Source organism: Schistocerca gregaria, chromosome 6 (genome assembly GCF_023897955.1).
Source record: "Schistocerca gregaria isolate iqSchGreg1 chromosome 6, iqSchGreg1.2, whole genome shotgun sequence".
Lineage (NCBI taxonomy): Eukaryota > Metazoa > Arthropoda > Insecta > Orthoptera > Acrididae > Schistocerca > Schistocerca gregaria.
Window position 1 is genome coordinate 312,991,269 of NC_064925.1, and position 13,096 is coordinate 313,004,364.

At 39.2% G+C, this 13,096-nt stretch overlaps 1 protein-coding gene across 4 annotated transcripts in view; it reads left to right on the plus strand.

Moving 5' to 3' along the window:
* The window catches only part of LOC126278554 (uncharacterized), a 95,669-nt gene that overhangs the window by 25,199 nt on the left and 57,374 nt on the right, over positions 1-13,096 (plus strand). For all 4 annotated transcript variants that reach the window (XR_007550719.1, XM_049978745.1, XM_049978747.1 and 1 more), the window contains exon 2: positions 8,188-8,421. Coding sequence is in view for 3 of the 4 variants with exons in the window: in XM_049978745.1 (XP_049834702.1) it covers positions 8,188-8,421 (234 nt within the window). In the remaining variant the exon portion in view is untranslated. The remainder of the gene's footprint in view (positions 1-8,187; positions 8,422-13,096) is intronic.

A 13,096-nucleotide genomic window follows, 5' to 3' on the forward strand; every position in this document is an offset into this window, starting at 1 on the left:
TGATGAAAGGAGAAAATATAAAAATGCAGTAAATGAAGCAGGCAAAAAGGAATACAAATGTCTAAAAAATGAGATCGACAGGAAGTGCAAAATGGCTATGCAGGGATGGCTAGAGGATAAATGTAAGGATGTCGAGGCTTATCTCACTAGGGGTAAGATAGATACTGCCTACAGGAAAATTAAAGAGGAAAGAGAACCACGTGTATGAATATTAAGAGCTCAGATGGAAACCCAGTTCTAAGCAAAGAAGGGAAAGCAGAAAGGTGGAAGGAGTATATAGAGAATCTATAAAAGGGCGATGTACTTGAGGAGAATATTATGGAAAGGGAAGAGGATGTAGATGAAGATGAAATGGGAGATATGATACTGCATGAAGAGTTTGACAGAGCACTGAAAGACCTAAGTCGAAACAACGCCCCGGGAGTAGACAACATTCCATTAGAACTACTGACAATCTTGGGAGAGCCAGTCCTGACAAAACTCTATCATCTGGTGAGTAAGATGCATGAGACAGGCAAAATATCCTCAGGCTTTAAGAAGCAGACGTTGACAGATGTGAAAATTGCCAAACAATCAATTTAATAAGCCACAGCTGCAAAATACTAACGGAAATTATATACAGGCGAATGGAAAAACTAGTAGAAGCCGACTTTGGGGAAGATCGGTTTGGATTCTGTAGAAATATTGGAACATGTGAGGCAATACTGACCTTACGCCTTATCTTAGAAGAAAGATTAAGGAAAGGCAAACCTACGTTTCTAGCATTTGTAGACTTAGAGAAAGCTCTTGACAATATTGACTGGAATACTCTCTTCAAATTCTAAAGGTGGCTGGGATAAAATACAGGGAGCAAAAGGCTATTTACAATTTGTACAGTAAACATATGGCATTTATATGAGTCGAGGGACATGAAAGGGAAGCAGTGGTTAGGAAGGGAGTGAGACAGGATTGTAGCCTCTCCCCTATCTTATTCAATCTGTATATTGAGCAAGTAGTGAAGGAAACAAAAGAAAAATTCAGAGTAGGTATTAAAATCCATGGATAAGAAATGAAAACTATGAGGTTTGCTGTTAACATTGTAATTCTGCCATAGAACACACAGGACTTGGAAGGGGAGTGGAACGGAATGGACAGTGTCTTGAAAGGATGATGTAAGATGAACATCAACAAAAGCAAAACAAGGATAATGGAATGTAGTCGAATTAAGTCGGGTGATGCTGATGGAATTAGATTAGGAAATGAGACATTTAAAGTAGTAAAGGAGTTTTGCTATTTGGGGAGCAAAATAACTGATGCTGGTCGAAGTAGAGAGGATATAAAATGTAGACTGGCAATGGCAAGGAAAGCGTCTCTGAAGAAGAGTAATTTGTTAACATCGAGTATAGATTTAAGTTTCAGGAAGTCGTTTCTGAAAATATTTGTATGGAGTGTAGCCATGTATGGAAGTGAAACATGGACGATAAATAGTTTGGACAAGAAGAGAATAGAAGTTTTCGAAATGTGGTGCTACAGAAGAATGCTGAAGATTAGATGGGTAGATCACATAACTAATGAGGAGGTATTGAACAGAATTGGGGAGAAGAGGAGTTTGTGGCACAATTTGACAACAAGAAGGGACCAGTTGGTATGACCTGTTCTGAGGCATCAGGGGATCACAAATTTAGCATTGGAAGGCAGCGTGGAGGGTAAAAATCATAGAGGGAGACCAAAAGGTGAATACACTAAGCAGATTGAGAAGGATGTAGGCTGCAGTAGGTACTTAGAGATGAAGAAGCTTGCACAGGATAGAGTAGCATGGAGAGGTGCATCAAACCAGTCTCAGGTCTGAAGACCACAACAACAAACGAAAATCCGACTGGCAAGACTGTTTGGGATGTTTGTCAATATGGCCAACTCTACGTTCTGAATTTTTTCCTACCTGTGAGAAGAGATAGTTGCTAATAGGAACTATTATGAATTGTGAATCACATGCACTATTCTCTTCAGCATAAGAATAATACGAATATAAACATTTTGCCATGTAGTGTTTCGTGTTTGCTGCTATCTCATTTAAATCCTGTCTGCCTAATAAACTACGAAACTTGAGCGAGACAACAGCAAACGCGGAAGAAAATACATATCCTGTCATGTTTATATTCATATTATTCTTATGCCTAATAGTGATACAGTCAGAAATGAAGCACGGCAATTGACTAGATTTTTAAATCTAAGATGACTAATTTCTGTGCGGAATGTAATGTTGTAAAGTGGTGTCTGCACAGATTTTCAAATGGAGATAAATTTTCGACAAACTCCCGTTCAGAACATCTTCTATCATATGCAGTCTATTATTTGGTTCTTGTTGATCACTATCAAAGAAAGCAGCAATGTAAGTAACAACAAATAGCAGTCTCTTGCCATTGTTTCTCTAATGAGACGATTCCTACCTTTAAATAAAAAAAAAAAAATTGTAAGCGGCGGTAGCGCGCAAGAAAGCAAGCCATGCCGCGGGCGGCGACAGGCCGTAAGCACTCAGTAGTCAGTATCAGAATGCGACAAACAATGCATGACACAGTACTGTACTGCATTTTCAGCGTAGAGTGACGTAAACACCTATAACAAAGAGAACGACACTTATCAGATCAAAGAAATATAAGCAATCAATTCAAACCAGACGAAGCACGTGAAAAAGGAAGGGCACCTGTATAAATACGGACGGAGCGCCTGACGTATATCAGTGGCTACCTGGTAAATCTTTATTTTAACTGCGAAGCTTACGACTAGAACCAAACTACTCTAGCTGTATCGTCATTCATTCTACCTAAATTGTGTCTCATATTACAGTGGACCAACTTTGTTTCGATTTGGAGGTGCGGCCTAAAACTTTTCTCTCCCCTTGATTTTCGAGTCTCAAATTTCAGGTGCGACTTAGATTCCGGAATTTTTTTTTCCTTGATTTCGAGTCTCATTTTCCAGGTGCCACCTAGATTCGAGTAAATACAGTAGGTTAGGATGAAAAGTGATAATTTGGCAAAGCCCATGAATGCGAATGCGAAATAATGGTTATGGTAACAGAGTGACCTGCATGTTAGCCCAATAATTATGTTTTTGTCATTTTTAAACGCGCTTTTCATCATAATGTTTTGCAAGGTAAATTCAGAATAGATGTGTCCCTGATGAGGATCTTATAGCATATTGTGTAATTATATTGTACATACACAAAAAAATGCAATGGGGTCCAGTATGTAAGTTTACTAAAAAACTTAATTTGTACAACTCTATTGCTCATATTTTCATTGAGTTTTCTGCATTTTCAATGAGATTTTCTACAGTGTTTTATTAGTCAAGGGCATGTAGTGAAATCAGTGTAAATGATTTCGAAGCTGTGAATCCAACGTGGGCAACCAAAGGCGAGAGGCAAATGACATTTGCCTATGGTGTGTGGATACACTTAAGATACAGTTTTAAATACTTTTCCACAGAGAAATTTTCTTGCAGTATATGCAAAAGGTACTTATTATGTTTATAGGAGAGTAAAGGAAGTTTCACAAATAAACGTTTAAAATTGTCGGCAACAGTTGTTTTTTTTTTTTTTTTTTTTTTTTTTTTTTTATTATTATTCAGCAGTGAGTTATGGGTGCCCCTATGCACATTAAAAGAAACAAATCTCGATAAAATGACCTATAGAATGATGACACACCTTAATACAGCAGAGAAGGGTGAAAGGTGCTTTACATGGGTTTAAAAAAGAAGTAAAACCCCAGAAAGCTAACAGAAAGGCACAGGGAAATCTGACTGGCTGACTACTGGGTGAGCCTGTCTCCCTTTTAACACATTAAAAACAGTTCTGTTTCTGTAAAATTTTAGGACACAAGTTGGACTGATCACAAAACTGTAAAACTTGAACTACATTGTTTCAACGTCACTGAAAATACAGGGCAGATCTGCTGGCAAATCTGCCACTGTCCTCTGGTCTAAAAATAAAACACAGTCTAGTAAAATGTTGCACACAGTGATCTGTATGCCACAAGCACTACCCTCTGGAGAGTCCTCTCACTGGAGCAAGAAGCCATGCGTCATTGGGCTGTGACTTATGCAAAGACAGGTAAGGAGGACCTCATCCTGTCTTTGTGGATGAAAGGAAGTGTGCCATGGCTGCGTAGTGAGCTTTACTAGATGCAGGCAATCCTATATCTAGTCTAGCATGTGGCTCCACAGTGGGAAGTGGTCATTGAAAAGAAAGTTGCAGAGAGAGAGAGAGAGAGAGAGAGAGAGAGAGAGAGAGAGAGAGAGAGAGAGAGGTCAGTGGCTGAGGATGACCCAGTAACAGCTGAGGAATTAGTGGGACTGCCTGTACTGAGGGTGCACAGGTTCTGAGACATGATGAGGTTCTCCAACTTTTGTCCTCTGGGGCAAATGTAGGTCAACCCCCATAGTACATTATGGGCATTGAAATCACCCAGTAGGAGGAATGGGTGGAGGAGTTGTGCTATAAGGCCTGCAAAAGCTTCAGAATCAATTGCATGCTGTGGAGGTAAATACAGGGAGCAGATCTTCTGACTCACATGAACAGCAGTGGTTGTTGATAATGTGTGTTATTGACAAACAGAGCTACACCTCCCTTGGCTCTCTCCCCAGTCAGGTTGTCCTTTTGGTGGAGGCTATAGCCCTGTAGCACAGGAGTGTTAGTGGCTTTGAAATGTTTCCCATAAACACGAGCATTGAAGGTGTGCCTGTGCCAGGAGTTTCAGTTCCTACACATGAGTCCTGAACCCATTTATGTTCCACTGTAGCATGGAAGTCATTTATCATGGAGGTTCCCTTTCACCCTGTCTTTCCACTGGGGTGGGGAGCATGCTACAGATGGAGGTTCGGCCTTGGGGCAAGATGGCTGCCCCTGGCAGACTTTGCAGTCGGTTGGCTCTGAAGCAGGAGCAGTAGAACTGTCAAATTGAATGACATAGACATGATCTGATGATTTACTGCCTATTTTCCCCTGTGGTGGAAGCTTTGGGAGGGCTTTGTAGGCGCTACTGCAGCAGTGTTGAAGGAAGGCTCTGCCTTTGTAGGCACTGGGAGCTCTGCAATGGTGGCAACTGTTGCTTTATCTGATGTTCTCAGGAGGACTATGGGCTCTGAAACAACTGCCACTTGACAAATGGACTGACAAACACAGGTATTAGTGCTGACACTGTGACATTTGCCTGCTTTGTTTCTTCATTGATAGTGCTTGGTGTTGATGTACTGCATTGTTATACTGGCTGAAAAATGGAGGGGGGGGGGGGGGTGGAAGTTCAACACTGACTACTGTAAATGATGTTAGCTGACAGTTCCACAAGTTCGTTTCACAGTTCTTTACTTTAACTGTTCACAATGACCTAATATTACACAATTATGTGGCCAGTTCACTATTGGTAAATGTTGATAAGCCTCATTAAGGTTGCAGGCAACATCTACATACTGGTACAATAGTTTGCCATTGAAAATCTGTGAGCAGTAAAAATGTAACCTCACTGTTCACAGTTCATGCAGAATAATAAAATACATGTGACACTATTTTTCAAATAAATTAAAGAGAAATTGTCATTAATTGTTCTAACTCACGACCTATTTGTTTTAAACTTATCCCACTGTTAAGTTGATGCATTGTTGTTAATCTAACCAATACATGTTTCATGTTTGAAAATCAGCCATGGACTGACTGTCTCTGGGCTAAAATCAGTACTTTATATATCCTCACAATAATAGGCACTGAAACTATGCATTGTTCGATGTTGAAGTTACAGAAATTACATAACTCATTCAATAAACTGAATACATCAAAAAATCCCTTCTTTTTAACAATTCCTTCTGTCACAAAGGTTAGGCTGAATTATTAGTTTAAATAACGAAATTAACAGATATAGTCATACAAGCAATACTTTTGACAAGCTCAGTAATTATTTTGTAAATAAAATAGAAAGAAACTTCCACGTGTGAAGAATATACCAAAAACAAAGATTCCAAGACTTATCAAGTGGGAAAGCACTGGTAGACAGGCACAATAAAATAACACACAAACACACACACACAAAATTTCTAGCTCTCGCAACCGACGGTTGCTTCTTCAGGAAAGAGGGAAGGAGAGGGAAAGACGAAAGGATGTGGGTTTTAAGGGAGAGGGTCTGCTTGTGTCTGTGTATGTGCAGATGGACACGTGTGTGTGCGAGTGTGTACCTATCCTTTTTTCCCCCTAAGGTAAGTCTTTCCGCTCCCGGGATTGGACTGACTCCTTACCCTTTCCCTTAAAACCCACATCCTTTCATCTTTCCCTCTCCTTCCCTCTCTCCTGACGAAGCAACCGCTGGTTGCGAAAGCTCAAATTTTGTGTGTCTATCGACCTGCCAGCACTTTTGTTTGGTAAGTCACATCATCTTTGTTTTTAGATATATTTTTCCCACGCGGAATATATATATATTAAAAACAAAGAATCCAAGACTTACCAAGCGGGAAAGCGCCGGCAGACAGGCACAATGAACAAAACACACAAACACACACACAGAATTACTAGCTTTCGCAACCGATGGAGGAATGTTGTCAAATACATTGGAAATTAAAATTGGATTATGGCAAGGTTATGCACTGGCATGCCTTTTATTCAGTGCCATCTTGTATAGAGTGATGAGAGAAGCAAATATCTTGAGTAGGAAAATGATTTTTCATAAATCTGTGCAGATACTGGACTATCAGGATGACACTGACATAGTAGGAAGAACTCTGATGATAATGGAAGAGACATTCACTGCACTTTAACAGGCTGGCAGGAATTTAGGACTAAATATCAATTAGCAGAAAACAAAATACCTAACTGTTGAGAAAGTGCATGGGGGGAACATGCCATCTGAAATAATGATGGGTAGTTATACCATTGAAAGATTTGGACCTTCAAATATTTGGATTTGATTGTAACCAGTCTAAATGATATCTGGTACAAAATAAAGCAGAGGCTAATTGCTGCTAATAAAGCTTATTTTGCCTTAACAAAGCTTCTATCTTCAAGGCCCCTTACTAAAACTGCCATAATATCTATAAAATACTGATCAGACAATTGCTTACATATGCCTCTGGAACCCTGACTCTAGCAGCAAAGGATGCTGAATCAATCACTGGATGCATTCAAGAGAAGGATACTCAGGAGAATCATTAGCCCAATTTGTGAAAGGGAGAGATGGAGGATGAGATACAACCATGAATTGCATGCCAAAGATCAGCCTGTTAGGATGTCACATGGATGAATGACGCAGAAATACTTGTGGTCAACTGAAAACTGGATAGGAGGATGGAGTCATAGGAGACCCTCAGAAGATGGGATACATCTATACTCTGCAAACCACTGTGAGGTGCATGGCAGAGGGTATGTCCCATTATACCATTTATTAGGGTTTCTGCCTTTTCTTTGCATGTATGGAGTGTGGGAAGAATGTTTGAATGCCTGTGTGAGTGCAGTAATTGTTTTAATGTTCTCTTTACAATCCCTATAGGAGTGATATTTAGGGGGTTGTAGTATATCACTAGAGTAACACTTTGAAGCTAGTTCATGAAAATTTGCTAATAGAGTTTCTCAGAATGATTTACATCTGTCATCAAGAGTCTGTCAGTTTAGTTTCTTCAGTATCCCAGTGATACTCTTCCATGTATTAAACAAACCTGTGACTGTTTAGCTGCCTCTCTCTGTATATGTTCAATATGCCCAGTTAGTCCTATCTCGTGTGGGTCCCATACACTACAGAAATATTCTAGAAATGATTGTACGAGTGACTTGTAAGCAATGTCTTTTGTAGTGTGATTGAACTTCCCCACTGCTCTATCAATGAACCAAAGCCTACTGCCTGCTTTACCCACGACTCAACCTATGTGATCATTACTTTTTGTATCCCTACAAAGTGTTACACCCAGGAATTTGTATGAGTTGGCTAATTCAAATAGTGACTGTTTGATGACACAGTCATAGGATACTATTTTTTGTTGTTGTTGTGTGAAGTGCAGCATTTTCAATTTTTGAACATTTAATGAAAGATGTCAATTTTTACTTCACTTTGAAATCCATCAATTTCTGAGTGAATATTTATGCATCTGCTTTCAGACAGTACTTCATTATAGATAACTGCATCATCTGCAAAAAGCCTGAGATTACTAATGATATGGTCTAAACTAACTTCTCCCAAACAGGTCATGAAGGTCCAATGGTACCAACCGGCTGCTGTGTCATCCTCAGCCCGTAGGGGTCACCAGATGCTGATATGGAGGGGCATGTGGTCATCACACTGTTCTCCTGGCCATATGTCAGTTTCTGAAACCAGAGTTGCTACTTCTCAATCAAGTAGCTCCTCAGTTTGCCTCACAAGGGCTGAGTGCACCCCACTTGCCAACAGAACTCGGCAGAACAGATGGTCCCCCATCCAGGTATGCCCAGCCCAACGGTACTTAACTTCGGTGATAGTTAGCCAAATAATATTGTCTGCCAGGTCATTAATAAACAATGTGGACAGCAACAGTCCTAACACACTTCCCTAGGTGACTCCAGAAGTTACTTCTACATCTGACAATGACTCTCCATCAAAGATAACATGCTACATTGTCCCTACCAAAAAGTCCTCAATTCAGTCACAAATTTCACTTGATATCTGATGTGATTGTACCTTTGACATTAAGCATAGGTCTGGTACAGAGTTAAATGCTTTTCAAAAATCAAGGAATACTACAGCAACCTGAATGCCTTGATCCAAAGCTAGCTTTCAGTAGTCATATGAGAAAAGTGCAAGTTGGGTTTTATATGACGATTTTTTAAATTCATGCTGGTTGGAAGTGAGGAGGTTGTTCTGTTTGAGATATCTCATTATGTTGGAGCTGAAAATATGTTCTAAGATTCTAAAACAAATCAGTGTCAAGGATATTGGACAGTAGTTCTCTGGATCAGTTCCATTACCCTTCTCATAGACAGGTGTGACCTGTGCATTTTCCTTGAACTGAGTGCATTTTTTTGATCAAGGGATCTACAGTAGATTATAATTAGAAGAGGGGCTAACTCACCTGCAAATTCGGGATAGACTCTGACAGGGATTCCATAAGGCCCTGAAGATTTGTTTAGTTTTAACAATTTGAGTTCTTTCTCAACACCACCAACACTAATAATTATTTCCCTCATCTTTTCAGTGGTACAATTCTTTGTATGGGAACATTTGAAAATGGAGTTAAGCATTTCATTTTTTGCTGTGTTACCATCAATTTCATTTTCTGTCTTATTTGCGAGGGACTGGATGTTAACTTTGGTGCTACTAACAACCTTTACATACAACCAGAATTACTTTGATTTCTCGAAATGTGATTTAGTAAAGTTTTGCAGGATGTCTTATCATACCCACCACTACCAAAACTATAATTTTCTCAATAACTGCTGGAAGATTAAAGTCTCCACTGACGATTACAGTATGATCAGTGAACTTATGTACAAGTGAAATGAGATTTTCTCTGTAGTTTTTGGTTACATCAGGATACGAGTGTGATGGGTGACAGAGGGCTCTAAGTATCAATTTATGCCAACGTTTGATACTGAGTCCTACCCAAACAATCTCACAGGCACCTTCAGTTTCTATCTCGGTGAGTTTGAGTTTCTTGTCTGACAAATACACTACTTCCATTTCCCATTTGCATATCCTTTTCATATACACTTCTGTTTTCCCCAAAATTCTCACTGCTATCAATTTCAAGTTTCAACCAGCTTTCCGTAGATTAGATTAGATTGGATTAGATTAGTATTTGTTCCATAGATCATGGATATGACACTTTGTTATGATGTGGAAAACATGTCAAGTTAATAAAAGGTGTCTATACAAGATATTACATTACACAAAATATTACATGACACTTAATATTTTTATTTGTCTTTTTTTTTTTGGGGGGGGGGGGGGGGGGAATTACCCACTTACTATATCCAAAAATTCATATAATGAGTAGGAGGAGTTGACATAAATTCTTTTAATTTCCTTTTAAATTATGTATGGCTATCTGTCAGACTTTTGATGCTATTACGTAAGTGACCAAAGACTTTTGTGGCAGCATAATTTATTCCCTTTTGAGCCAAAGTTAGATTTAACCCTGAGTAGTGAAGATCATCCTTTCTCCTAGTGTTGTAGCCATGTACACTGCTATTACTTTTGAATTCATTTGGATTGTTAATAACAAATTATATAAGTGAATATATTTATATTGTGAGGCTATAGTGAAGATCTCTAGCTCTTTAAATAAGTGTCTGCAGAATGACCTTGGATGAGCTCCAGCAATTATTCTGATTACACGCTTTTGTGCAATGAACACTCTTTCACTCAATGATGAGTTACCCCAGAATATGATTCCATACAAAAGCAGAGAACGAAAATAGGTGTGGTAAGCTAATTTACTGAGATGTATATTGCCAAAATTTGCAATGACCCTAATGGCATAAGTAACTGAACTCAAACTTTTCAGCAGATCTTCAATGTGTTTTTCCAGTTCAACCCCTCATCAATGCATACACCAATAAATTTTGAATATTCTACATAAGCTACCAATTTCTGATCGAAGTCTATATTAATGGTGTCATTCCATTTACTGTGTGGAACTGTATGTACTGTGTTTTGTCAAAGTTTAATGAGAGCCCATTTGCAGAGAACCACTTAATGATTTTCTGAAAAACATCATTTACAATTTCACCAGTTAATTGTCTGTTGGGTGTAATAGCTATACTTGTATCATTGGCAATATAGTATTATGTGAACTTCACTGCTTTTCATGAGTGCTCCAAGCTCTGGCACTTTGTTGTGAATGCTTCAGTAGTTTACCATTAGGATTTTAATGCTCTCACATATGGGAGGCTTTTTTTTTCCTTTATCTTACACTGATACTTCCTGGTTTCGTACAGCTATCATTACCTGCATTGCATGTAGAGTTGCCTAATCCAATCTTGCGTGCACCCCACACACAGTCAACCGCCTGAGTAGCAGCCTGGCACACCTGACCCATTTAGGGGGACCCTACAGTTCTCAACCCTATGGCAAAAGTCCAGGAACTCATAGCCTATCATAGACTAGCTTGTCACAGAACCACTAAAGTCTCTAGTTCAGTCCTTCCACTGAACTCAAAACCAAAGGGTGACATTCAGTTCTGGGGACAATCCTGCAAATTGTGAACTTTGGTGAAACTCTGCCCACAAGACTTGTCTTCTTAACCTGAACCCAGACAACAGGCCTCATTTGTTCCAACACGCACTAAAATCTGCAGTTGATTGCACCTTGTTCCCTCATTGTCTGCTACAATAGTCTCTTGAACATGTTGAATGTGTCCATTGGTCATACACACTGAGTCCACCGGGTGTCCTTTTGTGTCACTTGCTGCCTTGTCCCTAAGGGATACCATCATTCACCATATATTTGAGGTGCTGAAAATTAAGGGACTCCTACCCTTTTTTGGTTGTCTCCTCCTGGCACTATAAAACAGGTTTCCCTAAAACAGGTGAAATGGGCCCCATTGGCTCAGTTCCAGTTTCAGTGAAAGACAGGACCACAGACTTGTTGGCCATGGGAATTGGTACAATGCCCTGTGTCCTCACTGCTCGCCATCTGCCCAGTACAAGATGCCTAGATATACCACTGACATGCTGCTTGTCAAGTGGATGGGTAATGACAGATCCTGTACTTTCTCCAGAGGAGATGGGATCCACAGGAGAGGATAGTATCTGAGGTACCTCTGGTGTAGGTATCACAGGTACATGACTCTCGGGGATCTCTTCCAACACACCTATTTGCAGCAGCTTCCAATTGTTTAACAGTAGTCAGAGTGATTTCTAGCTGATTATGAATGTCAACCACCTCATCCTGTGTTTGAGGACAGCATTCACAGTGGGGCTGCATTGTGACTGGTGCAATGTATAACAAGTCAGTGAACAGCTAATTTTGAATTGAACCTGCTGATTGTCTTTTAATCTGTTGAGCTACAAGGTTGTTAGTTACCTGTAAGAATTGAAGCAGATACACAAAATGAGATTTCTATTAAAGCAACACAAAACTATGGTAAAAATTACTAGTTTCCTAAGACATTTTGATGTTAATTATAGTTGTTAGCAAACTTGAAAACAGAGTTACTTTATCATAAATGCAGATCACAGGCAGAATTACTCCTCCTTAAGGGGAAAGTAGATTAATAACAGAACTTGTTTATCATGGCAATTGTGAGAGCTTGAAATTTCAAAATATATCACAATACACTATACAAACAGGTATTGATGCTATCAATGAAAAATTATGCAGAAGAAGTGATGTGAGCAGTAAAATATGTTAAGCTAGAACTATAAATTGACCCATGATCTTGTACAAGTGGTCTCGCACAAGGGAAAATTCCAAAGTTGGCTTTTATATATCAATAAATGTTTGTATTGCAATGTACGTAAGGGTCTAGGATAAATAGAAGGAAATAGTTGAAGAGGCCAAGACTTATTATGAGTTGTAGAACTGCAGAAGAAGAAGTAGACCCTCCAACAGTAGCTGTGAGTTTATTAAATTTGTAATGGTTAACTGCTGAAGCATTCACAACAAAGTGCCAGAGTTTGAAGTGTTCCTGAAAAGCAGAGCAGTTCACATGATACTAGATACTACAGAAAGCTGTCTAAAACCCGAAATTTAAAACAGTGTGGATTTTGAGGAAAATTTAAGTGCATATCAAAAGGATAGATAAATGGGGGATGGAGGTGGTGTATTTGATGCAAGGGACAAGAAACTCAAATACATTGAGATAGAAATTGGAGCTGCATGTGAGATTGTTTGGGCAAGACTTGGTATGATTCAGGGTAGGGCATAAAATAATAATTGGATCCTCCTATTGCCCACCAGACTCACCTCCTGATGTAACAGAAACTTTAGAGAAAGTCTTAATTGACTTGTATGTAAGTTCCTTAATCATACTATAATCACTGATGGAGACTTTCCCACTCATGATGGAAATGTACTTTATCTTATGGCAACAAACAGACCTGACCTCTTTGAGGTTATTCACTTTGAAAAGTATGTACCCAATAGAACAGTTCATAATGGGAGGGAACCTACATGGT